Source organism: Chanos chanos, chromosome 12, assembly GCF_902362185.1.
Source record: "Chanos chanos chromosome 12, fChaCha1.1, whole genome shotgun sequence".
Classification (NCBI taxonomy): Eukaryota; Metazoa; Chordata; class Actinopteri; order Gonorynchiformes; family Chanidae; genus Chanos; species Chanos chanos.
The window spans coordinates 6,347,945-6,374,717 of record NC_044506.1 but is presented as its reverse complement, the minus strand read 5'-3'; the positions used below and the strand labels follow the sequence as shown (position 1 = coordinate 6,374,717).

General features: G+C 45.1%; 1 protein-coding gene across 3 annotated transcripts; it reads right to left on the bottom strand.

Moving 5' to 3' along the window:
* Window positions 1-964: 964 nt before the first annotated feature.
* On the bottom strand, window positions 965-8,945 carry LOC115825268 (protein tyrosine phosphatase type IVA 3-like). 3 transcript variants are annotated; one of them, XM_030789104.1, is made up of 5 exons: window positions 8,790-8,945; window positions 7,825-7,917; window positions 5,014-5,144; window positions 2,115-2,189; window positions 965-1,164 (listed from the first exon to the last, which is right to left on the bottom strand). In XM_030789104.1, exons 1-5 carry the CDS (start codon window positions 8,892-8,894, stop codon window positions 1,047-1,049), a joined length of 522 nt encoding a protein of 173 aa, XP_030644964.1. In that variant the 5' UTR covers window positions 8,895-8,945; the 3' UTR covers window positions 965-1,046. The 3 variants fall into 3 exon arrangements, with proteins under 3 accessions (XP_030644964.1, XP_030644962.1, XP_030644963.1); XM_030789102.1 differs by lacking the exon at window positions 2,115-2,189 and having other exon boundaries at window positions 8,790-8,932; XM_030789103.1 differs by lacking the exon at window positions 7,825-7,917 and having other exon boundaries at window positions 8,790-8,932.
* Between the last annotated feature and the right edge of the window lie 17,828 nt (window positions 8,946-26,773).

The following is a 26,773-nucleotide window of genomic DNA, read 5'->3' as shown; positions in this document are numbered from 1 at the left end:
TCGGTGAGTTTTGGGTGGGCTTTAAAAGTTACCTTAAATTCTTTTTTTTTTTTAAACATTAATATCATATTAAAGGGATTCCTGAAACAAATATCTGCATTTAAGAAAAAAAAGTTGTCTGAGACCACAAATGTAGTTCGATGGACAGGAAACTGCCCAGATAGCTTAGCGTCCTGACAGGTTATAGTCTCGTATGGCCTTGACCCTCACTATCTGACCTCTGGCAATAGCAGGACATTTGTCTGATGAAATTTCATTCCTTCATGCAATGCGCTCTTTAAAGCCAAGTTTCTTTAACTTCAAACTTCACTGTGTTTTGCTCACAAAAAAAAACAACAACAAAAAAACAAATATTAAAGCATCATGAGAGAGAGAAAAAAAAACATTAGTTTAACAGTAAACATCAGAAACAAAGCTCTGTTGTAACAGTAGGCTGAGAAAACTATGGCTAACTTTAATCAGTCCACAGTCTCCTGGCAGACACAAAGCAGGCACAGGAAAAAAAAAAAAAAAAATCCAAAAACAACATTTCCCATGATTCACATTGGCATTACACAGCTGGCTCTCAGCCTACCACAATCATTTGAGGCATGACTGTCTTTTTTTTTTTTTGTTCTTTTTTTTTTGCCGGGGGTGGGTGATAGGGGCTTGGGAGTATACATCAGAGATGCTGTTGTTGACCCTGAAGCACCGCATGGGTGTGTGGGGGGGTGGGGGTCGTCAGTGACAAGAGGTTTAACTTTGGTGCATCTCATTGACCTGCTTGGCCCAGGACTTTTTAGACGTGGCCTCCAAACTCTAGGTGGGGGGTGGGGGGGGGTGCAAACTCTAAATTCTTGTAAGGGGGTTGGGGTGGATGGCAGTGTTTGCTTGCTTTCCTAGAGGGAGTTGGAGCAGTCTATAGGCACCATTGGGGGTTTTCAACCAGACCCGGGTCTGTTCACGTTCTGTTTGTCGGGTCAGCAAAGTGCATCGGAGGTGGTTGCCTTTCTTCTGTCGTCACGTTGGTTCAGGTCCGGTATCACAGGTGTTGCACGGCGACTCAGTCACATGATGCAACATTTGTTCTTGAAAATGTGTGGATGTTTGTAACGCAGTCTCTGTTTGGGCCTGTATTTCTCCAGGTAGGTCAGCTGCTTACTGTTAATAGCCCCTCTACGCTTCCTAAAAAGCAAAAAAAAAAAACAAAAAAAAAAAACAAAACAAATTATGACATAACACTACAGTTAAAATGATTAAATCAAGACACCACTATGACATCACCACACCATTTCATCACACTAAAATGTAGCTATTAATTATGACATCATTGTAAAGCCTTTCAACTTTGTGTAAAAAAGACTCAGATGAAGTAACTGAAATCTTAAATCTACAGGCTGTACAGCGTCAGAGTCTTCAGTCTTATACACAACCAATGTATAAACAAGACTGAAATAACTACTTTAGAAATATTCAGTGTCATCACGTTACCTATTATATAGAGGAGGAAACCATAATGTAAAGGTCAGTTTACTCTTTCTAATATACAGGCTCATCGTAACCATCATCTTTGCATTTGAAGGCACCATAGAAATAAAGGATAGCAATAAAGCATGCTTAGCATTACAACAGATAATTTTGACAGAAAAAAAAAAACTCCTAAAAAAAACACTTTTGTCGAATGGGTGAAAACGCAGAGTCCTTCCATGTCAGCACATAGTCATATTTAATCACGCTGGTGCTGTTTTCATGCGCTTTCTCATGAGACAGAATGCATCAACAGCTATACTGATCTTTAAGCATGAAAAGAAAGCTATTTTTCTAAATACACAAATTATGTCCACTCCATCTCACAACGAGAACAAATCGAAGAAGAAGCATTGGCTCGCCACAAAAAATGCACAAAGAAAAATGCGTCAACACTACAGTTGGAAGCAGGCAATTAGCAAAGTGGGCCCCACGCGCGTCCGGAAGGGTAAACTTCCCCTCTCTTCAAGAGCTCAGAATGAGGTTTAATCCCAGACTGTTCGGCTGCGCGTATGCGACGAGAGGAGCTGGCATAAGCGACATAAAGAGCACCTGTCCCGTGTGGTTTGCGAGTTAGCGACAGAGAGAGAAAACGTGGAGGCACATACTGTCTGATAAACTGAATGGCGTCTTCATACTTCATCCCACTCTCGATCAGAGCCAAAGCCACCAACACCGGAGCCCTGCAAACAGCAAAACAGTCTTTGAGAAACAATGTGTGTGTGTACGTGTGCATGTATGTGTGTGTGTGTGTGTGCGCGCGTGTTTGCAGTTTTGTAACAGAACCCCCTCCCACCGACACATATAAACACACACACACACAAAAAAAGCTCTTCTGAGGCATATAAAGAAAAACAGCACCGATCACACAGCCACTGAAAACAGACCAAATCCCCAGAATTGGAGCCTGTGGGAGTCTTTCAGCTCCTCTGATTAATCTACAGAATGTTAGACTTACGTCTGCTGCCTAATAAGGTGATGGAATGAGGTCGTGACCCGGTGTTTGATTGGTCGTTTATCACAGGCTCTTTTGCTTGTGATCAACTCAACTTTATACAGCTAGGGCTGCAAAAATGGAGCATTCTCAGAATTCTTAGAAACCGCTCAGATTGTGAGAATTCTTGGAAAAACCCTTCGGTTCTTAGAGATCGCAGTGCGGAGTGCGGTCTGGGGAGCGTCTGGAGAAGGTGTTCCTCAAGAGCAGAGAAGACAGCGATTCTGCCGTGAAAAAAAAAAACAACATCCAAAAACAACACAGCAAAATGATGAGCTAAAAATCCCGAGTTCTTCTTTACAGCAAAAGGAGCAAAAAGTGCTGAAAGAGAGAGAGAGAGTGCTTTGCCATGTGAATTATATGAAAATAAATACGCCAGCCAAGAAAACATTGGCACTCTTTCAAGAGTCGGAGCCCGTTCCCGGGGGACAGGGCTGAAGTGCGTCAGAGATGGGGTTTCACCGCCCCAAAAACGAAAAAAAAAAAGAAAAAGAAAAGGCTCGGGCAGTCCACCCCCTCCTCACGTCACTGTTTTTTTTTTCTTTACAGACGTCCTTTTGCGCTGTTGTTTTCTCCATTCTGGGCATTTTGTGTGGTAAACAGCAAGAATCAACAGTTCATCTTGGGGGGGGGGCTTCAATTTTTTTTTCACGTGGCTTAAAAATCATGCATAGTTAATTACTGAACATTCTGGATTAATGAGGTTTGGCCTTTTTTTTTTTTTTTGGGTAGATACTGTCCTTAAGAAGTCTGGCTCTTAGTTTCTTTTCTGCTCTGTTTCTTCTTTTTTTTTCTTCCTTTCTTTCTTTCTTTTTTTTTTTTTTCCTTTTGTCTAAACGGATGACGTTTTTTGTGGTGTGGCTTAAAAAGCCCAGCTTGCCTTCTGGGAGAGGTGAAATTGACGTGGTTTTCTTCGGCCAAAAGCACCAGTGGGAGTGAAGCCGTAGACGGAAAGGCCTATATCTGTACGTCCTAAGTGAATTCCAGCCCCCCCCCCCCCCCCCAGCCAAGCGACAGGACCCAGCTTTGACAGAAATACAGTCCAGCAAGGAACAGCAGATTCAATTAGACTGTATCACCGCCCCCCCCCACCTCCCCCAAGGGAGGAGAGCCAGACCTCCCACCACCCCACCCCCCCATCCAGCTGAAAGAGAGAGAGAGAGAGAGAGAGAGAGAGAAGGGTCAGAGAGAAAACACATGCATGAGAGGGACAGGAAAAATCCACCCTGTTTAGTCTGTGTACGCGACTCATCTTGTCTATCAGAATACAAGGGGGGGGGGGGGTTAGAGCGTTGAGTGTGTGCACGTCTCAGGCAACTGTTGACTTTGGCTGTACAGCGTGTGCAGGGGAACTGGGTTTAGCACTGCGAATCTGAGTGGGCACCGAGCAAACCCTCCGGAGACGGAGTGGCTTTAGTCATCAAAAGGGAACAGAATCGAGAGGGCAGTGATGTCACAGAGCAGCCAGATGGAACCCTGCTCTGGAGCCCACAGAACGTTCAGTTCCACCTGAATCAATGCGGGCTTTAGTGATCAGGGTAACCGCTCATCTTCCTGGAGATTCTTACTATTGTCTTCTCCATCCGCTGCCACGCCCGTCGTTTCGACGATGTTTTTTTTCTGAACTCCAAAGAAAAAAATGACTGTTTGTTTACAACCCTGGCACACGCCGGCCGTGTCCCCGCCAAGACTACGTTTCAGCACCAGCTGACGGAATTCTGGGACTCTCAATTCTGTTCCGTTCTGAACCAGACGGAACGCGAGGCAGTCAGGCAGTTGTGCCAGCCGAGCATGACGGCAAACTGGGTACTTTCCTTGCGTTCTATGCTCCGTCTCCACGGTAACACACATCCCAAGTATCCATGCACCTCATCCCTAAGACTCCCACTGCACAAAGGATTTATTTCTAACACAGGAAAAAACGAAAAATGGAAGTTTCCCCTGAGTTTAGCTTTTTTTTTTTTTTTTCAGGTTCAACCCAATGTCTTAAGGCCCAACTTTTGACAGCTTGGAAAGAAAGATTTCTCCCCTTCAGCTGGCTTCATGTGCGTTTAAATGTCTCTCGCTGTGATGTTACCATGACAACAGCCAATCAGATACCCGAATGGCTTTATCAACAGCCAATCAGATTCCAGAATAGCTCTTTGTCACGAAGCCTCAGTTTCAAGACTGTCTCTAGACCGGGCGACATCACTTTATATCCTTTACCACATCTAGGACAAGTGTCAGGTCTCTGGGAGAAGGGTTCTGTCATTTTGGGTGAGAAGTCTTTGGTCTAACCCCGCAACCTTCTGATGTGAACATCCGACTGGCAGAGTTACGAGGCGCCGACATGAGATTTTTGGAGAGGAACATCAGTCAGCTACTAATATCCATGAAAGCTGTTTGAAATATCTGGAATATCTTGGATATCTGTACGGGTTAGCATCACGAGACGGACACCAGCTGCCAGTGCTCCGTTATAGATGTGTGTGTGTGTGTGTGTGTGTGTGTGTACGCGTGTGCTCCCTGACCTGCCCAGTCCTGCCACGCAGTGCACGGCCACACAGCAGCCTGGATCTTCCATAAAGCGACTCCTTAACAGGTTCAGCCAGTCCTCCACCACCTTGGAGGGTGGAGGAGCTCCATCGTCAAACGGCCAGTCCTGGGAGAAGGAGAGAGAGAGAGAGAGAGAGAAAGAAAGAGAGATGAGCCTCCAGTTGGTGACAAACAAACTGTCTACTACACAGACCATATAATTCACCCACCACCCCGGTCTCTGGCCAAACTGACCAGCAGTTAGTGGCTTTGTTACCATGGAGACAGTTTGACGCTTCCATTCCATCAGCTGATCGCTGTCTGACAGTTCCCCTTCGCAGGAGAACTACGAGGTTGAATACTTCACTCTTGTTCCTTCAGCTTATGCAAGCGAAGGGGGCCAAGGCCGCTCTGGCCGAGGCCTCGCGATCAGCTTTTGTTTTTGTAAAGTTAAATCTGTGAACGACACAACCAACATTCTGGAAGGGCACTGTGCATACACCACACAGAGATTTCCTGTTCTAGAAACTTCCCTCTAAAATTAGAGCCGGGGGGGGGGGGGGACAGAACAACAGAATGGGGCACAGGGTGTGTTATGGTGACAGTCATAAGAGCGTGTGTGTGTGACTGGGCACAGGGTGGGCGAGTGGAACGTGTGTGTGTGTCCTCATTCCAGTGACCTCGAGGTGAGAGGTTGAGTCACGGCACCTCTTTGCGGGAATTCTGGAAAATTCTGCGCTGCCCAAACCCACACGTACAACGTTTACTCGTGCCAAGAGATGTGATATGGACGAAAACCACGACACAGGCAGGCAGGCAGACACACACACACACACACACACACACACATATGACGCATAGAACAGAAACAGGACCTGATTAAAAGGCACAGCTGAGCCAGTGAGAAAACAGCATTTAGATTACAGTCCAGAGGGACCAAACCAACGCAGGTCACACTGCTACCCCTCCCCTCAAAAAAAAAAAAAAAAACCATGATCACACACAGAGAGGCACGTCAATAAGCAACAGCAGGTGTCAGTCATTTCCCATAAACACACAGACTCCGCCCCCTTCACAGAGGTCTGGACTGAGAAACACATTTGTGTGTGTGTGTGTGTGTGTTCGGGGAGGCCACTTTATTTCTGCTCCCTCACTCTGACTGTTGATGGACAAACATGTGGACGTCCAGGGTATTCTCTGTGTAGACAAGGAGGGATGGACAGTAACAGCAAACAGCCCTGGCCAACTATGGGATTGGAGACTTACAGAGCATGTGCAAGATTACATACAGAGCTTATCTTCTTCTTCACACACACACACACACACACACAGAAAGAAAGAGCAGGCCTGCTTCAAAAATAAAACACACACACAATAGATATGGGCCTGCTTCATGCACCAAACACACACACACACAAACACACACACACACCCTTGTTCCAGGTACTGCACTGTTTGTCTGTATTTTTCCCTCTCCAGCACCACTCACACACAGACAAATTCTTTTTTGCATGGTACAGTAAGTCTCTTTCTCCTCCTTATACACCTATGTGTATGTGTTTTGGGAGAGGGAAAACAGACCGTCTGTCTTATACACATTGCATATTGTGTTCTCCCCAATCACACACACAAATTCTCTCCCTCTCTCACACACATACAGACAAACGGAAAGCCTTTCTGCTGTGTGTAAAGCCACTAAAGTGACCTGCAGCTGGGCTGGTCTCAGGGGTCTGCAGGGCTCATCACCTGCTCACCGCTCCAAGTGTTTACCACTTCTCTGTGATGCCATATCCCACGACAGCACAAAGCCCAACACACACACACACAAAAAAATCATCATTCAGGCTAAAAAAGCAATCTGGGACTGACCTCTGACCTTTGTGCGCTTGAGGATTTTCATAAACCAGGCAACAAACGCACAGACGAACTGCACCTGTTACAGGACTGTTGATTCAATTTATTTAAAATGTTGCTTCAGGAAAAGGCTATTTAGCATGACTAAATCAAGTTAATATTTAATGAAATATGACGTATATTTCGCATTCAAACAATGTTTGGTAGACTGTGTCCAATGTCTGTGGGAGCAGTGTGTGTGTGTGTGTGTGTGTGTGTGTGTTTGCTTTTAACCTCAGCTATTGCGCTCTCAATGTGCGTTGTGCAAAACCAAGAAACTTCAGGTGAATACAAGACATTGACTCTGGCCTTACGCAACAGCCTACCTTCTCTCTCTCTCTCTTTCTCACTTTTTCTCTCTCTCTCTCTTTCTCTCTCACCTTTTTTATTTCTCCCCAGCACACTGTATAGACAAGTCAAAGAAAAGAAATGAGAAAGAGAGCGAGAGAAAAAAAAGACGGGCGAGAGTGAGAGAAAAAAGTGGAGGCCACACAGAGAGAGCACGAGAGAGAGAGAGAGAGAGAGAGAGAGAGAGAGAGAGAGAGAGAACGAAAGAGAAGAGAGAAAGAGAGCAGGCTCTGCAGCTTCCATGGCAACCGTAAAACGTTGACGACTGTAATAAGAAACACGTGTAACAGCTTGGAGGAGCCGCACAGACTCTCCACTCTAAATCACCAGGATGGTGTGTGTGTGTGTGTGTGTGTGTGTGTGTGTCCTTACAGAACCTGGATGGAGTGGGTGTATGAGGGGATCTGCAGAGAACTGAGATTATAAACAGAGGGATTTTTGAGAACACCGTACCCTCTCTGCGGTCACAACACGTCTTTCTCCCTCTTTCCCTGTCTGCACGCCTCTTTATCTGTTTGCGCCCGCAGGTGTGAAACACACACACACACACACACACACACACTCACCACGACTGTAATGCCATCTTTCTCCAGAGGAGCCTTGTCGTATGTCACCTCACACACACGCACCACTGTCGTGGCACCATACTTCTTCAGGTCCTGAGAGAGAGAGTGAGAGAGAGAGAGAGCGAGAGAGATAGAGAAAGAGAGAGTAAGAGAGAGAGAGAGAGAGAGAGAGAGAGAGAGAGAGAGAGAGAGCGAGATGCATCAATACCATCATGTGTGTGCATATTGCACTGATTTGAAAACTACAGGCCAGAAAGACGAGACAGAGACCAACAGACCAATTCTGAAGAACTGACATCAAATAGCAGACACAGTTTAAGAAGAGCAGGAGGTGAGAATGGAGTTAAGTCAGAACAGTGTGAGTTGTGTGAGCTAAGAGTTATGCGTGCATGTGCGTGTTCGTGTGTTACCGCGCACTCTCGTCATCGAGTACACGTGTTTCACACATGGACGCTCAGGACCCGAAGCAGAGGGGGCAACCGGTTACCCCCGACAACCCAATCAGCGCCTCCCTCTCCCCCGGCCCCGACATGTGAGAGGGTCACCATGGAAACGGGGCCTTTCTGTGGATGCGATGGTACGGCCGGTTCTCCTCTGGCCCCCACGTGCACTCTTCCCCGGAGTGATAAGAACGAGGGGGCTGTGTGTGTGTGTGTATGTGACGCTACAGCTTTCTCAAGATAGAGCAAGGAGAGGAGGGGGTGCTGTCAAAATGTGACTCTGATGGGGGGGGGGGGGGGGGGCGTGAAGAGAGGCTGGGAGAGAAAGACAGATATTGATGTAGATAAGAGGAAAGAGAGAGAGACAGAAACAAGGAGATGGGTAACAAAGACAGAAAGAGAGAGAGCTACAAAGAAAAGAAAAGAAAAGAAAAAGACAAAAGACAGAAAGAGAGGCAGAATGGTGGTAAGACAGAGTGGGCAGAGAGAGAGAGAAAAAAAAAAAGAATGAGTGGATGAACTCACTTCTATGAAGCTGCTGAGGGTGGAGTTGGTGGGGTTGTGTGTGATGAGAAAACGCATGTTCTTGTAGCAGACCTCCACCGGAGCTGGTCGGTTCATACGAGCCATACTGACGAGTTGCAGCGTCCAACACTCCGCCAAAAGACTTCTCTCCAAAGACTACAGTCCTCTGTCTGGACAAAACGACACACTTTTTTGGACAAACTCTGGTGTCTCAGTTCCAAACAAAAAACAGGGAGTCTCTCGCTCCTTCTCCTCGAAGAAGAAGAAGAAGAAGAAGTAGGAAAAAAAAGAGAGAGAGAGAAAGAAAAACTACAGCAAAAAAAACCCCCCAAAAAACAAGATCTTAGAGGTCCCTGCGGTATCTTCTCCAGCCAGCCTTTTCTGTGTGGGCTCTCTTCAGGCCAGCGAGGCCAAGTCACCCCATTTAGGAGAGCGGAGAGGATTTGGCTGCTTATGCCCAGGAGGCTTCGGGGTAACACAGGCTCAGTGCATTTGAAGATCAGTGCTGGTCTATGTGCACAACTGCAGGCTCTTTCTCCCTCTCTCTCTCTCCCTCTCTCTACTGGATCAAACTCTTGTTGTATGTTGAGCGTGGCAGTATTCAACACTCCCCTGTGAAAACGCCATCGAACAGTTCAGCTTTGGGTCTGTGGAAGGGAGGGAGAAACAGAGACAGAAGGAAGGTGGGGGGGGGTAAATTCAACTGAACAAAACAGTGTCTGAGTTTGAAAAGCAGGGTTGTTATAATTCCCCCCCCCCCCCCCCCCCACACACACACACACATACATACAACCACAGGCTTAAGATGTTGCGCAATTCCAACAGTGCCTCACACTTCAAAACACACCACAGGAGGCCACATACAGAGATTCAAAATTGAGTTTACTTCACCAAGTATTAATTCCCTCTCTGTTTTTGAGGTGTTAGAAAAATGTCTAAGCTTATGCCCTGTGGACATGCTGTCCAGCTCACCTCTGCTTCACAAACGTCTTAAAAATGCTACGGTTACCACGGCGGTTCCCGCGTTTGTGTACTAGCTTCACATTGCGCACAATTAAGTAAATTGGTCAAGAACCTAAAACGCGGATAGCCTTGTGTTACAAAAAGGGAAACTATGAGAGGACATGGTGTTTGATGAGAGCTGTTAATGCACAGAGTATGGCAAGCGTCTCTCCACAATTTATTTCAGTACGGAATAAAAGGCAATAAACCCGGAGAGAGAGAGAGAGAGAGAGAGAGAGAGAGAGAGAGAGAGAGAGAGAGAGAGAGAGAGAGAGACCCAAATGTCCCTGACATGCTGTGTAGGCTCTGCATTCTGTCATACTTCTTTACAGTCGTTCACAATAAGAATAAGCCCTAAATCCACAAAACCAATTCTGACTGCATCTCCTCAAAATGTCTAATTGTGTGTAAAATTATCTTTCGCTACATACTAGAATGGGCCAGCTCAACAATGACAACTCGCTGTAGACTAACATGTGGTAGAGATAAAACATTCACGTGCTCACCTCTCGTGTTTATGTGGACCAGCGCAGTGCACGAGACCTTTTTTTTAAATCCCCCCGCAAGGCTGTAATATTTTAAGGCAAGCGTCAAACCGACAAAACAGAATGAAAAAAAGAAACCGAACCATGTAGGATTTAAAAAAATAAATATATAAAAAATAAAAAAACCAACACAACCGTCACGTCAAGTCGGTTATGTGTGGACACCGAACAGCGACCGAACACGAGTGGCAGCACGCGGACGAGTAGAGCAGACGTGGCTGCATGAAAATCACCAGGCACCGTCTCCCAGTAATATCTCTGGACTAGCTCCAGTAACTTTGTGCCCCGGCGGGGAAATAACGTTCGTCATACGAGAGGGGAGGGGGATACGGGGACAGAAAACAAGCGTCACCGCAAAACCGACAGTCTCAAGACAATTATCCAGTAAGTCGCGGTTACTTCAGCTTTTGTCAACTACGGACAAACTCACGAGCGCTCCCTCAGACTTGTCAAAACCGACTGTCCACGTAGAACAACCACCACCATCCAATCAGTTTGCCGATTAGTTTGGAGCCACAGGCTCCGTTTTTAAAATCGCAGTTGAATCGCAGAGAACTTTTTGGCTTAGACTCTATGGTTGATTGTGATTCATTTGATTCGTTTCCTTTATTACACATCTAGGGAGTAGCGGGTTCCAAAAACAGGGATAAAACGGTTTGTCGGGAACTGGAATTAGGACTGTTATAATGTTAATCTTTCAGGTTAATACCGGTAATTGCTTTCAAGATTCAAAACAGGAGGAGTGTTGAGAGTTGAGCTCTGTTTTCAAATGAAAACTGAACCCCCAAAACATTGAAATCTGTCCTGTTCAAAGTTCGACCGGACATCTCACTACGGTGATGGAAACGGCGTAGTTTTCAAAACACTCACTGTCAAAGCACCCGAGGGCTTTGCTAACAGGTATGTGTGCCACAGTGTGTCCCAAAACAGTTTACACCTTACCATGGCATCGCTTTTTCTTCGAATAGTTGTCAATAACACTAAACACGAAATCGATAGGTTGGGTAGGCTACTACTGGGGACGGGTGCTGGCACGCCAACGGGCAAGGCATTTAATAAGGTCCGTAGGGAAAACACACTAACTCAGCCTTAGAGAGGCCAAGGGGTTTTTAAACGACCGCCAAAAAGGACAGTTTGTTCATCTTGTTCATCCTCGCTCCGGTGGATTCGCAAACGGTTAACATGCGAATCAGCAACTTCTAAGAGCTTCAGTACGCCTTCTCTCCCCCTGACCCTACTTTCGTACGTCAATGGAGTACGTCTGAGGGGGCTAGTCACATTAATCGAACATCGCTAAACATGCTTGAATTGACAAAAAAAAAATGTGCAGATGTACAGCGGCGTAGAGTAATGAGGATGTAATGAGGTTGTTGAGCAGTTAAAGGTACAAACAAAAAGACGCAAATCGCACCACGGTGTGCTCGAAGGAATACCTGTCCCTCGGGAATCGTACCTGCTGATCCAGAACAGCGCGAGACTAATTGGGTGGCTCAGAGCGGTGTTGTCAGTGCACAATCTGAGACCATCACGCTGATTCTGTGGAGAATTCTCTGTTAGGTTAGGAGTAGCTATAGCAATGCCTGAGATGGAAGGCTTCTTTCTCCAATCTAAATACACAAACGCAAAAGACAGTGATTCTGTCTCTCTATTCTAAATCAAATCAGCGCTCAAACCTCTGGAATATTGGGTGTAATCAGGATACTGTGAATGAAATAATACTTCCGAGGTAGGTGATGTGTATCTAATGCACAAGAGACTCAGAAACATCACAAACATCATTCTTCACGCAGCGAAACAATCAAGCAGTGATGACTTAAAGACGAGCCAAGCAGAGAGCCAAGAGGCAAGAGAATTACGCAACAGCCACTGGTGGTCTTCCTCTATAGAACAATTACCCGAGCATTTTTCCCACAAGATTGGTGGGGTGGGGGGGGGGGGGGGAATATTTTTGCTGACAATTTTAAGAGCAGCTGCGGGCATCTGGGACCTCTGCATGACAGCGCTTAAAAATAAAACGCCAGACAAACCTAGAGCATAGAGAGTGAGAGAGAGAGAAAGAAGGAAAGAAAAGTACAAAAGTGGAAGAGAGAAATCACAAAGAGAAATAAGGGGGGTGAGACACAACAGTGAGTGAGAAAGAAAGAAAGAATGACAGGACGAGAGAGAGGGTGGGCCTGTGTGTGTATTTTAATTCGGAGCATAGAGCATTAATTAGGCAGTTGGGGGGGGGGGGGGGGTTGTAATGGGGGTGTGTCGTGGCACAGTGGTGCTGGGTTAGAAGTAAATGCCATGAGGCTGCTGAGAGCAGCGTTAAGTGCCAGGCATGGTTGGCTAGGCCTTTACGCATTTCACATTTCCAAATTTCACTCTGAACCTTCATATTTACAGGGTACTGAACTGAAACTAGAACCGGGGGGGGGCACCTGCGTGGTCACAGCTTGGCCCCCCGCTACACGTGACCCCCGACTCACGTTTGGGAACCCTTTCCAGGGATGTACACACACCCCCCCCTCTTTTTTTTTTTTTGCCAGCACCAGCGTTGGATCCACTGCCTTTAACTTCGCAGTTGTCTGATGCGGCAAGCAGTTGGATCCAAAAGAGCGCGTTGCTATTTTCACAGGCCTGGGTCCCGTGATCATGCAAAAAGGCCGCCTCTCCTGCCTGCCTGCCGAGGTTTATGACAGTGACCTGCTTTGAGACGCATTTACCTCAGCGTTAAGGTCAGTGTTAATGTGGGTGATTATGTGAATGTGAGTGACAGTTCATCTGAGCATGACTCTATGGTTTCAAATTTATACTAGATGCACCCCCCCTCCCCCTCTCTCTCTCTCTCTCCTACACCTAAGTTCCATTTCAGTGTTTGAGTCTTATTTAAACTTTTTTTTTTCCCTTTTGTGATGACAAGGTATGCAAATATCAGTCACATTTTACTGACAGCAATGCACAACTAAAATATTTTCCCTTACCACCATCTCATCTCCCACTTCCCTGGTAGTATTTTTCATACATACATCAGACCTCTCCCACACATTTCAGAGCATCAACTTTACCTTTCTCCTTACGACAACAACACCGTTTGCATAAGCAGAAACTCTAACTCTAGTGGAGCTAAAATGACGAGTCTGTTCTTTCATTCTTCTTCACTGGTTTTTACAAAGAGGTATCCAACTCTGTCACGTTCTTGTTTTTAAATGACAGTTTGTCAGATTCATGGGCATCCCACACACATCCAAAACTCTAATGGTCTTGTACTTGTGCGTCACAAAGACCAGTTCTGTTTCTCGTTCCCTTTACCGTATACACTGTTTCAGTCCTTCAACCCTAGTGGAGACATTATGGGAACTGTCAGACTGAAAACAAATTAAGACACTCTACAAATACTCACGCGCTTCCTTAGAAAGATTATCAGACGCTTCATGTCTCGGGCCAAAATGTGTCTTTTTCATTACTGCAGAAAAAGGCTGCATGTGCGTTTTATCGCTCTGTGTCGTGCAGTATTAAAAACACTACTTCCGACGACTAACAAAGCGATTTTGATGCAGCCACGGCGCTGGTACTATAAATGGCGCTGGTACTATAAATGGCGCTGGTACTAGTGCTATTATTCGATGTTCATGTGAACCATCATAGTGCCTGTACTGTTGTCGAAACTGTGTTTCTGATTTCTCATGCCTGCTTCTAAAACAAACTGTTTTAAGAACCCTTCCCAACCCGCTGCCATTTTAAATCAGAAACAAAACAAACAAACAAACACATGATTTTTTTGTTGTTGTTCCTTTTTTTTTTTTTACACGACGGCGCTAATGCGTGGCTGCCTGATGGGCTGTTTTGGTTTATTTTGTTTTGGTTTTGATTTAATCATACACACAGTGGCTGTAGAGGCATAAATTCCTCTCCCTCTGACATTGACAGGATTCTCCATTACTCCTCCTCACGCGCTGCACAGACCCGGTGAGTGGACCTGACTGGTTTGGACTCGACAAGGGCGAGGGCCAGTTTTAACCCGCGGGTCCTCACAAATACACGGTTTTGGCGATGAGAGTGAACCTGGGCCTCTGGGCAGGACCACCTGCGGGCTAAAAATACCCCCCCCCCCCCCACACACACACACCCTCCCAACCGCAGCAGCTGCTTTCTATGGCCTCTGGTCCCGGCTGAAACCAGTCACCGGGGATGAGATAACAGCCAGGGGGGGTGGGGGGAGGGTATGTGTAGGGGTGTGTGACTGAGCAGTTGGAGGGAAGCGCGTGCCCGTGTGTGTATTTGGAGGGGGGGGGGGGTTGTTTTGAACTTCTCAGTGAAATTTTGGGAGAGCGAATGCTGTCGGGAGGGATGGAAAAAATCGTAATTAAATCATGGATTCTCTGGGCTACCTCATCTGGAAAAATAGCATCATGGAATTTGATTTGGGGGGGGGGGGGGGGGTGAAGCGGGAGAGATGACTCTGTTTATCAGGAGGAATATCAAAAGTAACACCCACAGAATTCTGGAGTGTGTGACACCACTATGGGTGCTGGGTATCACCCATGCCAAGAAACGTCAAAACAGAAATTAAATCAGAGAAGAGAAACTCTTCTTCACGTGCTAGCTGGCAACGAGGATGGGGTGAGTGTGTGTGTGTGTGTGTTTTTGTGTGTATGTAAGCTCAGTTCCAGCACACTTTCCACTGAACAGTAGCAGAGAGTCTTTGAAGGCAATGGAGATTCCCAGTGAGAAGAGTATGGGCCAATGCTGGAGTTAGCAATGGTTACGATGACAAGTCATTCACATATACAGTACATACACCAAAACACACAATCATACACACACAAAGTCTGCACACATATCAGCGAGTAAAGCAGCACAACATCTCTTATACAGTCTCCAAACACACACACACACGCACAAAACCAGGGGGTAAACTATAAACCAGGATTTTTCAGCTGGCTGGTTAACTTGAGCCAGATGTCAAAGCTATCCAATAATTTTTAAAACGCTGAGTCAAAAGGCAAACTTGCCCAATAGAAAAATGGGTAGGAACATTCCTAAGGGGACAATACTGACTTCTGATCCTCCTCTTTCGCCCTCTTCGGCATGTGCACAAGACCCATCTGAGTGAGCTCCAGTATGTCAAGCTACATTCAACAAAACCACTCCAAGCATGAGTCTGTGCGTGTGTGAGTGTGTGTGTGTGTGTGTGTGTGTATGCTACTACTTGACACTAGGGTGTGATGTTCTGAAAGGAAGAGTTCACGGCGGTCACGGTAACAGAACATCTCATCACTATGGAGACAGCATTGCGCAACACCGCTGGCTCCGATTCCACGGCGACAAACAAGCCTGCGTTGACGTGGTGGGTTATAACCTGTTGTGTCTGTGAGTGGGGCAATTCCTGATGTGGCAAAGCATCTGAAAACGCCCCCCCCGCCCCCTTCCAAAATTTGTAGTTGCACCCCAGGAACTTTCACTCTCTTCTCCAAAATCCACACATCCCATAAAGGGAGAGTACATTGGAATCTTGAACATACCAGATTCCTCTAATTGTGTAACATCAGTATACATACATGTGAATTTTCATGACGCGTCGACAGCTCTGTTTAAACGTCACATGTCTCTCTGCATGAGAGGGACAGGCAAAAACCCACTCTGCATTTTGTCACCTTGACTTCATCTAATTACGGCTTACGTAAGCTGACCTTTGACCTTCCTGATGGAACCCCATCAACAGTGACCTGCGCTGAATGTCTGCCACGTGTATGTGGCGAGATGCCCACAGTCACACACGTAAGAGAAACACTCGTGCGAATCCATCTAGCTAGAAACAGAAATGCAAACAAATCGCCGATACTAACCGCACGTTACAGCTAACGGCATAGCAGAATTTTGACGCTTTTCAATGTGGAGGACCAGAAAAAGAAAGGGGGAAAAAAGGCTAAATGTTGGTTTGTAAGCACGAGAGAGAGGCCATTTCAATGTTGTTGTGAAAAAATAAAATCTAAAATGATTTAAAACTAACTTGAAGAGTTAGTTTTTCATGTCAAAGAGCCATAAAGAGGAAACTTGAAATCAGAGAGCCCTTCTGGACTAATTTAATTAATCAATTTAATCTGTCTTTAAAAGGCCAGGGCAAAATGCCACTGAATCGATAGGACTTAGCACATCCCCTGTAGGACAGGTGCATTTCAGACACTTGATTTTTAATAACCAGTCCAGCACTGACCAATGGCAAAGCAGCCCTGTATCTGTGTGTATGGAGGAGTGTGGGTACACCAGTCCCCAAAAAGGGCATATCCAACTCTGGCCCAAACGTGCCTCCACAGCAACCCCTGAAGGCTTGGAGGTGTTACTGCAGTCGCTTTGCAATCAAGCAATCAGCTGAACTTCTTTGTGCGTCTCAAGTTGAATTGTTTCCTTGAAACGTATTTCCCGGGGGGGTTGAACTCCTGAAACAACCCAGATTCGTTTAGTATTAGGAATAAACGTTCAGTTATCTGGGAACTTTGACTGAATCCGTGACATCACACAATAAGTATATGAGACAGAGCCTAAATGTGGCATGGTCTCTCTCTCATTCTTTTCAGCTAATGATAACAATAGAATCTGTTCTCTTACAGCCAGATCCCATATTAAATCCCCAACATCAGGGCTGTTTTTAAGAAAGAAAGAAAGATTTTTTTTTTTTTGGAAAAAAAAAAAGAAATAAAAATGCAAACCCGCTCTTTAAGAGATAGCCAGGAGTCCCAGCACAAGGCAACAGAAGGGCACAGGCAACAACCTGGGCCTCCAGTTTAAGAGTCTATGATACAGATGGCAGTAATGGAGGTTGTGATACAAATCCTGCTATTTCCGTAAGTCATTCTGAGTGCTTAGTCTAGCTCCTTCTCTCTCTGTTATTTGAGGTGAAGTCAAAGACGACACGGACGTCATCTGTGACCCAGATCAGCCCTCCTGACTCCCAAAATATGTATTTCAAGAATAATAAGCACATTCCAACATGCTGACCTTCACAAAAAAACAGGGTGGACAGTTGGTCCTTTGGTCCGGTCCATTTAAGTCTGTCAGAGAAGGGTTTACATAGACCAAAATAAAAAATAAAAATAAAAATAAAAAAAAATTAAAAAAAATGACCCCAACACTTAATGGCTTTACATGGGTGTAACCCTGAGAAGGTACAAACACAGTATGCTACAAATAAGAGCTTGTTTTGTTTTTGGTTTTTTCCTCTCTCTCTCTCTCTCTCTCTGGACTCTGGTCGTCTCAGTCTTGCTGGAATGACTCACTCCTTACGCACAGTCTGAAATGAGCAGGTCAGACTCCGTGACCTCAGGGTTTTTATACACCTGTTCCACGCATTTCAATCTAGCCAATAAAAAAACAAACAAAAAAAAACGACCTGTCCCAGTCAGCTGTTGACACAGTGACAGCCTGATAGAAGGGAATGTTGTTGTTGTTGTTTTTACCCATAAAATTTTTTCTCATGCTACAAACTCAAAAAGACAGTGCTACAAAGTTTTACGTGAACAGATACAACACTGAAGTACACAAGCTCTCACAAGAACTGTTCCACTTTCAACGAATAGGAAATATGAATAAATCAGCAATGTATCGAGGCTAAATAAATGATAATAAAAAAAATCATGACTTACTGGACGCTGCATGTTTGCTGCATGTTTGCTTTGAAGTGTGAGAGAAAACGCACCACAACGAGGTTAAGACTGGAGGTGCTGGGTCTACTGGGAGTAAATGACTGGGAGTTTGTTTTCGTTCAGTTTCTGTTTTTGACCTCAGGATCACTGGGCTGGTAAAAAGTGTCAGAGGATGTGAGAGTGAAGAAACAGGTGCGCCGCAGTCGACCAGATACCACACACACACACACACACACACACACCTCATCGTTCTCACACATGTACATACACAGACAGTCACACATACTAGCCCTCTCTCTTAGATACAGTCAACCACAAACGCATGTACACATGTACAAACACATAGTCACACACGACCCTAAACTCCCCACAGTGTGCATTAGGCCAGTCTCTCTCTCTCTCTCTGTCTCTCTCTCACATTTACAAACAAACACTTTCAACTCGACGCTCCGGAACGTTCTACACTCACCATCAACCAGCAAAAACCAGCATAAGCTGTGTCTGCATCGCTCAAGCATAACTCAAGGCCATCTCTCCCTCCCTCTCTCCTGCTCTATGCCTCTCTCTTTTTCTCTCTCTCTCTCTCTCTCTTTTTCTCTTTCTCTCTCCTTCCCTCTCTCCTGCTCTATGCCTCTCTCTTTTTCTCTCTCTCTCTCTCTCTCCCTCCCTCTCTCTCTCCTTCTCTTTGCCTCTCTCTTTTTCTCTTTCTCTCCCTCTCTCTCACACACGCTTCCACAGCTCAGTTTTATGATGTCTCTGGGAATCAGAGCTGTTACTGTAATCTAAGAGTCAGGCATTCCCAAATTTGGCAGCCCGCTGAGGGAGTACACCAGAACAAGAAGTCTCTAATCGCTTATCTTAACACACACACACACACACACACACAAACAGAGAACCTCTTCAGAATCACTAAGAAAGATGACAGAAATTGATTATTCACTTTTAGTTTCCGGACAACAGAGTTACTACAGAGATTTCCGGAAACATAAAAAAAAAAAATAAAAAAAAAAGCAAACAAACCCAGAAAAACACCAAAATGACCGGAATGTCTTGTATGTCTCCTCGTGCCACCTGGCCTCTGTCACCACTGACTCCGTCTCTGACCGCTGTTCCAACGGAGGCCACGTCTGGATTTTCCTGACTCTGCTTACAACTTATTCCCAAAAAAAAAAAAAAAAAGCAGAAGGCTGATGCTAGGCTAGTCAAAGCCCGACTGGTCTGTTATACTGCTCAGGTCATTCCTGCCTTCATTCTGCAGCTGGGTGTTTTCAGACACACCACACAAATGTTACCGCCATGTCAAAGGGTTTCCTGTCTCAGACTTACAGCTGGACTGTATTTTTGAAAAAAAAAAAAGGAGAGAGAGGGAGGGAGGGTGAGAGAGAGAGAGAGAGTGTAGAGGGGGAGTAGAGAAGAAAAGGAGGGGGATGGGAGTTTCTCTGTATTGCCCTGAATTCCTGAGAGAAACATTCAAGCGAAACATTAACAGTGACTGTGACTCTGGGCTGACCTAGGCCTTTACCTCATCACACAGGTCACTGTGCTTTCATTTTCAACTATCAGCTCAGTCGCTCAGTCAGAGGAGAGAGAGAGTCAGTGACAGAGAGAGAGGGAGAGCGAGAGAGAGTGTATGTATGACACAGAGGCAGAGAGAGGGAGAGATAGTAAGAGTGTGTGTGACACAGAGAGAGAGACTCTGTGTGTGTGCGTGTGTGTGTGTGTGTGTACGGTTTAGCTTCTTGAAGCAGATGTCCCTCTGTGTATGTAAATATCTGTTGAGTGGGGATCCAGTAAGGACATTTGCTAGTTTCCACTTGGGGACAATGTTCTGTAGATTTGGTCATTCCTTATTCAGACTAAAAGCAGCGAAGAATATCCTTGGCCATAGTAAGACCATTAATTCTCATTTACAGTAAAAAATGGAAATGAATGGGAACTGCTCATCAGGCTGTTCAAAAACAAACCGTAGCTTTGTAAACGAGTGGGGATGGCAGCCAGAGAATGCTAGCCAGTCGTTTTTGATCAGAGCTTATGAGTGTTTGTGTGTGTGTGTGTGTGTGTGAGAGTGAGTGAGAGAGACAGACAGACAGAGAGAGAGCAAGACAATACTCACATTTCTGCCATAAGATCTGTCTTCAATTAGTAACCCAGATTGCCAGTGTGTGAGGGGCATCTCCAATTTTTCAGCGGGGGGGGGCTCTTAAAGAGCAGTGTAATTGGCCACATAAAACCCTAATTCAACCATGCTGGCTTTTCCTTTTACCCCGTTAAAACACACACTGAAGTGGGGTGTGATATCCTTTTTACCCCCATAGTCCTTCAGATGCGTCTCTCTCTCTCTCTCTCTCTCTCTCTCTCTGGCCTTGAGGAGGTCTCATTGAGTAACGCGTATCTTAGAGATTCAAAAAGAGTTGATGTGTACATTCTGACTACTTGCTATGGTACAGAGAACAGAGAGCTGTTTTTTCTTTTCTTTTGGCATGCTCTTCATGCCTACTGTTAACAGAGGTTAAGTCTGAACTCAGATCTGTGGGGAAAAAACAGAGGTTTTGCTCATAAAACTTGTTTTTAACTTATTCTTCAGTTACAGAAGCAGAGCAATAGCTTCCCACACAAGGCTGACCAAGAGAAAATAACAATTAAAATTAATTAAATGAGTAAATAAACAAATGATAGCGAGGGGATGCCCCCCCCCTTTCGTCAATCATGAGATTAACTCTCTAATTTGCGTCACTGCGGATTCGTACGGCCACCCATGGACGTCGTCTGGATTAATTTAAGAGATTTTTTTCACATCCTAACTTTTGTATGATAAACACTTTGCAAGATGAGAACAGCAAACAGATCTGTGAAAAAAACAAACACAGACAGTGTCCAGGGGGGAGGGGGGGGAGTTACAGTAACCTGTGACTGACACGTTGTGTCTTTTCTCAATAACCTCTTCCCCTGAGCTCTCTTTTCATTGGCCACCCGTTTGTCCTGAAGACTTCCGATTGGCTACTTGACACCTCATCTCATTGAGATGGCTTGAATAGTTTCCGTGCAGACCTCCGCTTACTTGGTCACGGCGCCTGAGCCGAAGAGCTCACGCACATGTTTACTGATAATGAAAGAAATACTGTCATGTTCCTGCCCTCTAACCGAACGCATGCAGAGTTATGCAACGCTAATTCAAACCAGCCTCACACTCAGTTCTCAGCTAGAAAAGAGACCAGCAGGACAATAAAACCTCAAATCGAACCGGTTCTGGCCCGACAAGCGCGAGCCGCGCCATGTCCTCTAATTCCGTCAAACGCGATACGAAACGTTCCGGAGCAGTGGCTTGCAGACGGGATGGTCTAAATGTGGTGGGTTTTTTTCTCCCCTGACTCTTTACAGCCTTTTCTCTCTCTTCCTTCACAGAACGCTGACTGTCAGCCCAGCTGGCACAAGGCTAATCCTCTAAGAGTCCCTTTTTTTTGTGTGTGTGTTTGTTCAAATCTCCTTTGCCATGCTAATTTGTCTCAACCAACACTCGTCGGGGTGTGTAGGCGTCGGACGAGCGCAGTTGGGTTATGGAACAGTATCGGAAGCTCTGGTCTGAGGGTTATTTGGAGCGTGCGTTCAAATCGGTCCGCGTATGGCCCTCACATAAGACGACGTGGTCACGCAGGGCATGTGAGAACGATGCAACGTTGAAGGGTTTCGGAGGACCCTGGAAGATGAAGGGTTAAAAGGAGGTCCGGGAGGATCTGTGTTTACATAAGCAGCAAACACACTCTTCATCTCATCACCCTAACAACCTGACTCCTGCAGACTCCTCTAGAGACCCACTTCACAATGTGGGCAGATACAAGACTGCAGCAGGGTATGAAGCGTTGGCTATGTGTTCTGAGACAATGTTGAGTTGACGGAAGCATTTTGTTTTTGCAGACTCCAGGATGACAAAAGTTTAATGACTTACAACTAACATCAGGCCTTCGAGACATACACACACAAAAAAGAAACACACGAAAATACACACACATCAGCGCAAACACGCAAACGTAGGAGCACACAGGTTTATGATTAAATTCAATTTTATCTATCGCTGAACTGACTTCCAGGGTCTCCTGATGGCTGTGCACTCTAGAAACAGAAAAATCAATTCAACGCTGCGGCGTGCATTCTAGAACGTGCCCAGCACTCGAGAACACAACATGTCTGATCCACATCAGAGCAAAACTTCTCTGATTAGATGTTACAGTCTTAAAGCAGCTTGATTTGACTGTTGTCTAAACAAAGCCTTTTCGCTCTCTTGAGGAAAGAGACTACACAGTTACAGCTTTAGGGAATCGCTTGTCTTCAACAAACTGTTCCTGCTCAAATCTTAGTAAATTACAGCTCGTCAGCAGGGAAAAGCACCAGAGGACAGGAAAAAAAAAAGCCTGTTTGAGTTAAGTTCCTCCAGAACCACCTTCTTCAACACTTCTTCAAAAATAAGTGCTAATATATAACATTATGACGGAGCCAACAGCAAATTCATTTCAGTGCTTCATGGCTTACTGCAGTACACACCCCCAAGCACTGGGTTACTGCACTATTTACCATGTTCCAGACCTTTCCAGTTCAACTTCCAGAACCCATCTGTAGAAACGGGACGAGATGGTACGGTTCAGCACATCTGCAGATAGAGACCCCTTATGGTAGAGAACGCACTGCCGTGGAGGTCCGGAGATTGATGCATTGCATTTATATCTTCAGCATCTTTTGCACACACACACACACACACACACACATCTGTCACTACAGGAAACCCTGCATCAATGCACTAAAGCAGTTCTCACACACAAATGAGCACCATCAAAACAAAAACAAATCGTATTTATTTAACACCCCCCCCACCCGCACCCATTATATATACACATACAAAATAAAACTGCAACACAGCAAGCCAAGAAACAGTAAAAAAAAAGTATTGTTGCGACATAACTACCCACCACATGGCTTTCCAACATGTCTAATAACTAAGTAAATAAATACATACATACATGTGTATGTTCACTGAAATGTTATGACTTTGCGAGGGTAAAATCTTTGGTCTTTGGCACCTGGGTTACTCTGTCATTTGGCACCTCTATGGTGGGCTATACCATCTATTAGGAGTCAGGTCACATGGCTAATTTGCTTTTCTGATGGAACGAAGAGCACGTCTTGTTTTCCACGTTCAACGTTCTCTCTTTAGTCTTAGCAGCTGAGAATCCAGATGACTCAGCTAGTGCTAATTTGTAAGAGATTTTTCATTTGTAATCAAGCCCTCATCAACTTACACACAGTTGGCGAATACTGTTTTAACATGCGAGTGATAAAAAGTGGCCTGGAATGGGCAGTTACAGCTATTAAACTTATGATGTCTCTTTTTCTACACAGATGTTTAGCTTGAATAAAAAAAAAAGACACTTACCCAACGGGCCAACTTCATTTCACCAGGAAGTGTTTTTTATTTGTTTGTTTCTTTGTTCATTTTCTAGTGCCCTGAAAATCAGGAATAATAACTCAAACTTGCGATCTTAAAGTGAATGACAATATTTTCCACACGATTTGTAAGAATCTGACCACGTTAATCTCAGCTATCTGTATTAACTTTGTAATATTTCTTTTAATATCAACGTAAATCAACGACTAATAATAATAAAAAGAAAAAAACCCCTGAAGACAGCTGCCACTGTGTGTGGCTGATAGCTGTTTACCAGTGGCCAATTACGTGACCTCTCACTGCTCAGGGTTCAAGTACGGGGAGATGCCCATCACCCTTGGCCCAGCATTCAAAGGCAGAGATTAAAATCTGTTTGTTTATTCTCATTCTGTAGGGGCCGATACGAATCGCGCACACGAGGAAGGGTAGAGGGATGAGACGGATGAGGAAGTTTTTTCCCCCCACAAAAAATAAACAAACAAACAAAAAAACGAGATATCTTTTGATGATAAGTTCTCAAGTCCCCCGTGACTCCGTGACCCTGATTACAGGCCAATGTTCACACTAGCACTACGCTAGAAACTCCGCGGCCGTGGGTCACGCTAGGGCTGTGCTGGAAACTCCACAGTGCAATGCAGAGCAGCAAGCTGGGGTTTGGTGGTCTTGTGTGTGTGTGTGTGAGTGTGTGTGTGTGTGTGTGTGTGTGTGTGTGTGTGTGTGTGTGAGTGTGTGTGTGTGCATGCGTGAGCGTGTGCATGTCTTTTCAGATTCATCTCAGCTAGGCCAAGAGACTGAAGCTAAATCGCTCTGAGGCTAATGATTTTTTATAGCTGGAGAGAACACGCACCTTTCATGTGGACGAGTGGTCTTTGATCTCCCATGCTGCTGTTGTAATGAAGAGTCTAATTGCATTAAAAACAGCCTTACGAGCTGGCCCTGCTCCACACCTCAGCTAAACACGCATCTCTACCTGGTTTACCCTCAGCTCAAGCTGGAGTTAGAGAGTGTACGCCATGCACATCTACAGGAACAATAAGCTGAGTGCAAAAAACCAACCAAACAAACAAACAAAAACAGAACATGAAGAGACAGCTCATATAGAAAGAGAAAGCAACGATGACCACAGGTTTAAAAAAAGAAAAAGAAAAACAGTGAGTTGCACCTTATTTAATGGCAATGATAAAATGGTGCGCCTTTACTTTTAAAAACATCCGTCAAGACGCAGTCCTAGGATACTCCAAACGAGCAGTTCTTAAGTTTGGGCCCAGAATAACTGATGGTAGTACTTCAACCTTCGGGGCTATATGTATTTGGGCACTTCGATAAGTTTCGACTGATGTCTGACAACTGCTGAACTCGAATACTTGCTAGAACAATTCAGGCTCCTGGCTGCTTAGGCAGACAGTCAATCAAGCAAAGGCACTGTGTCAGTGTGAGTCTAACAACCTTCACGTGGGTCTTGCAAAGCATCTTCTCTCCAGTTTGTTTTCTTTGTCATCGTTGTTGTTGTCCTTTTTGTTGTTTCTCCTGATTTTCATTTGTTCTCGTTTAACGATGGAATCTTTCTCTGGCACGATGAGGTCCAGCGGTCAAGCCGCACTGACCGCAACTTTGGAGCTATTAAAAATATGAAAGAATTTCAACAAGGGGGGGGGAGGGGGAGTCCTACACGTCAAACTCCAAAACTGCCAGAAAAAAAAAAGAGAACCTCTGACAGCCACGAGCCGCTGGAATCCCGCGCGTCACTCAGAGGCTAAGCGCCGCCCCTCTCTGGCACGGGGACAGAAGGTCATGTGGTGGGATTTATTTGAGGCCTGAGACTCTCTTGAGGAAAGCTCTGCACATTTCCCATCAGCCCTGAGAATGTGCTCGCCTCTATTTATTTATTTATTTTGTACAACTTTTTACGATATAAAAATGATCGCTGCTGAAAGAAACCTTCTTTTATCATGGGTTTTAAACTATAAATGCTGCCCAAGCACATTTCACTGGCAAGTACATACAAGGGGAGATTATAAAATGGCAAACGACTCCAAAAACATCTTTAACACGCCACCAGGAAGTTCAACAAAGGATGACACCAAAAACTAGAGAGAGGGTATATGAAAACTTAAAAAGCAACCATATGATACAAAATTTGTTGCACCTGCAACAGCGATTTGACCGTTCAGAGCCGAAGGCTTAAATGCGTTGAACTTGGTAGTCATGAGACACAGTTGCCCTGTTGAGAAAAACCTCTGACCTACAGCTACAGTGACCTATTGACGAACGTTTCAATCCAACGCTGCATAAGAGAAGTCAACCTGGTGAGTGAATACACTGAAATAAGTCATTTTAAAAGAGGCCTGTGATCTAAGAGAACAGCGTTAAACCGAGATGATCAACGTCTGATGACACATTTGAGACAAAAGTCAAGCTGAAAGTTGAAAACAAGGATGAAAAGCGCAAATAGTATTACACGCACTTCTGTAAGAAACGTCATATCAATAGCAGGCTATGGTGCTGAAGACTCCTCAAACCACCCGCAGAGTCTCATCACCTGAATGAGATGGTGGAATTGGGTTTAACTCCACTCGAACATGTTAACAATGTGGCAAGTTTGGAAATACGACCTACAGACAGACAACGCTCTGAGATGTTACATATCACAACGGAAATGTTTGGCAGTTCCCAGCTTGCGGCACATGAAACTAAAGAGACCGTTTCAAGCTGGCAATGAAATACAGCAAATGGCTTCGCGCGGACAAGTATAATGTTCAGTCGATCAATTTAAAGGGGCTTTTTAGGCTTGGCTTGGGACTTTCTGCCGACCCCTCCCTCTCATGCGACACTGGGCTGCATGCATAGCTGCACGTATAGTCGATTTTTCTGCTCGATATTGCAGGCCTCCTCCATTCCTGTTCATTTCCACTGTTCAACTGTAAACTTAATAACGGCACGCTACATTAGTTACCATGTTGCTTCCTCTGACACAATCGATAGCACGTGAGCGTGATTCATACATTTAAAGGGCAGTTCGATCGGGACCGGCACTTACCGACGGCCCTATCGGTCGCATATCAGTAACTATGTTTCAAACACGCGGTGCACGCTGAACGTAACCAGGTGTCAAAACCAACCTGAGATTAACAAACATCTAGATAGAGTCTTTAAAAAAAGTGGTCATGAGCGAAGACCGCCATGCATTGTTAGAGCAGGAGACATGATGTCTCGTGCCGGCTTCTTGTACCACAAACACAAACTGTGGGTGCACACTAAATTGTACAACCTAGCAGGTATCCGTTCAAAACTACATTAATCTTCTTATTTTGTTTTTTAGTACACAAAGATGTGTCGATTAGATTCTGCACAATGTGACAGCATCGCAGGTCTCGACGT

Bases quoted from the DNA above. Each gene is read 5' to 3' on its own strand.
- LOC115825268 (XM_030789104.1), bottom strand. From the start codon at position 8,894: ATGGCTCGTATGAACCGACCAGCTCCGGTGGAGGTCTGCTACAAGAAC. The intron at 7,918-8,789 runs GTGAGTTCATCC...TCTCTCTCTCAG, and splicing joins CCCTCAGCAGCTTCATAGAA to GACCTGAAGAAGTATGGTGC. The intron at 5,145-7,824 runs GTGAGTGTGTGT...TCCTTCTCCCAG, and splicing joins AAGATGGCATTACAGTCGTG to GACTGGCCGTTTGACGATGG.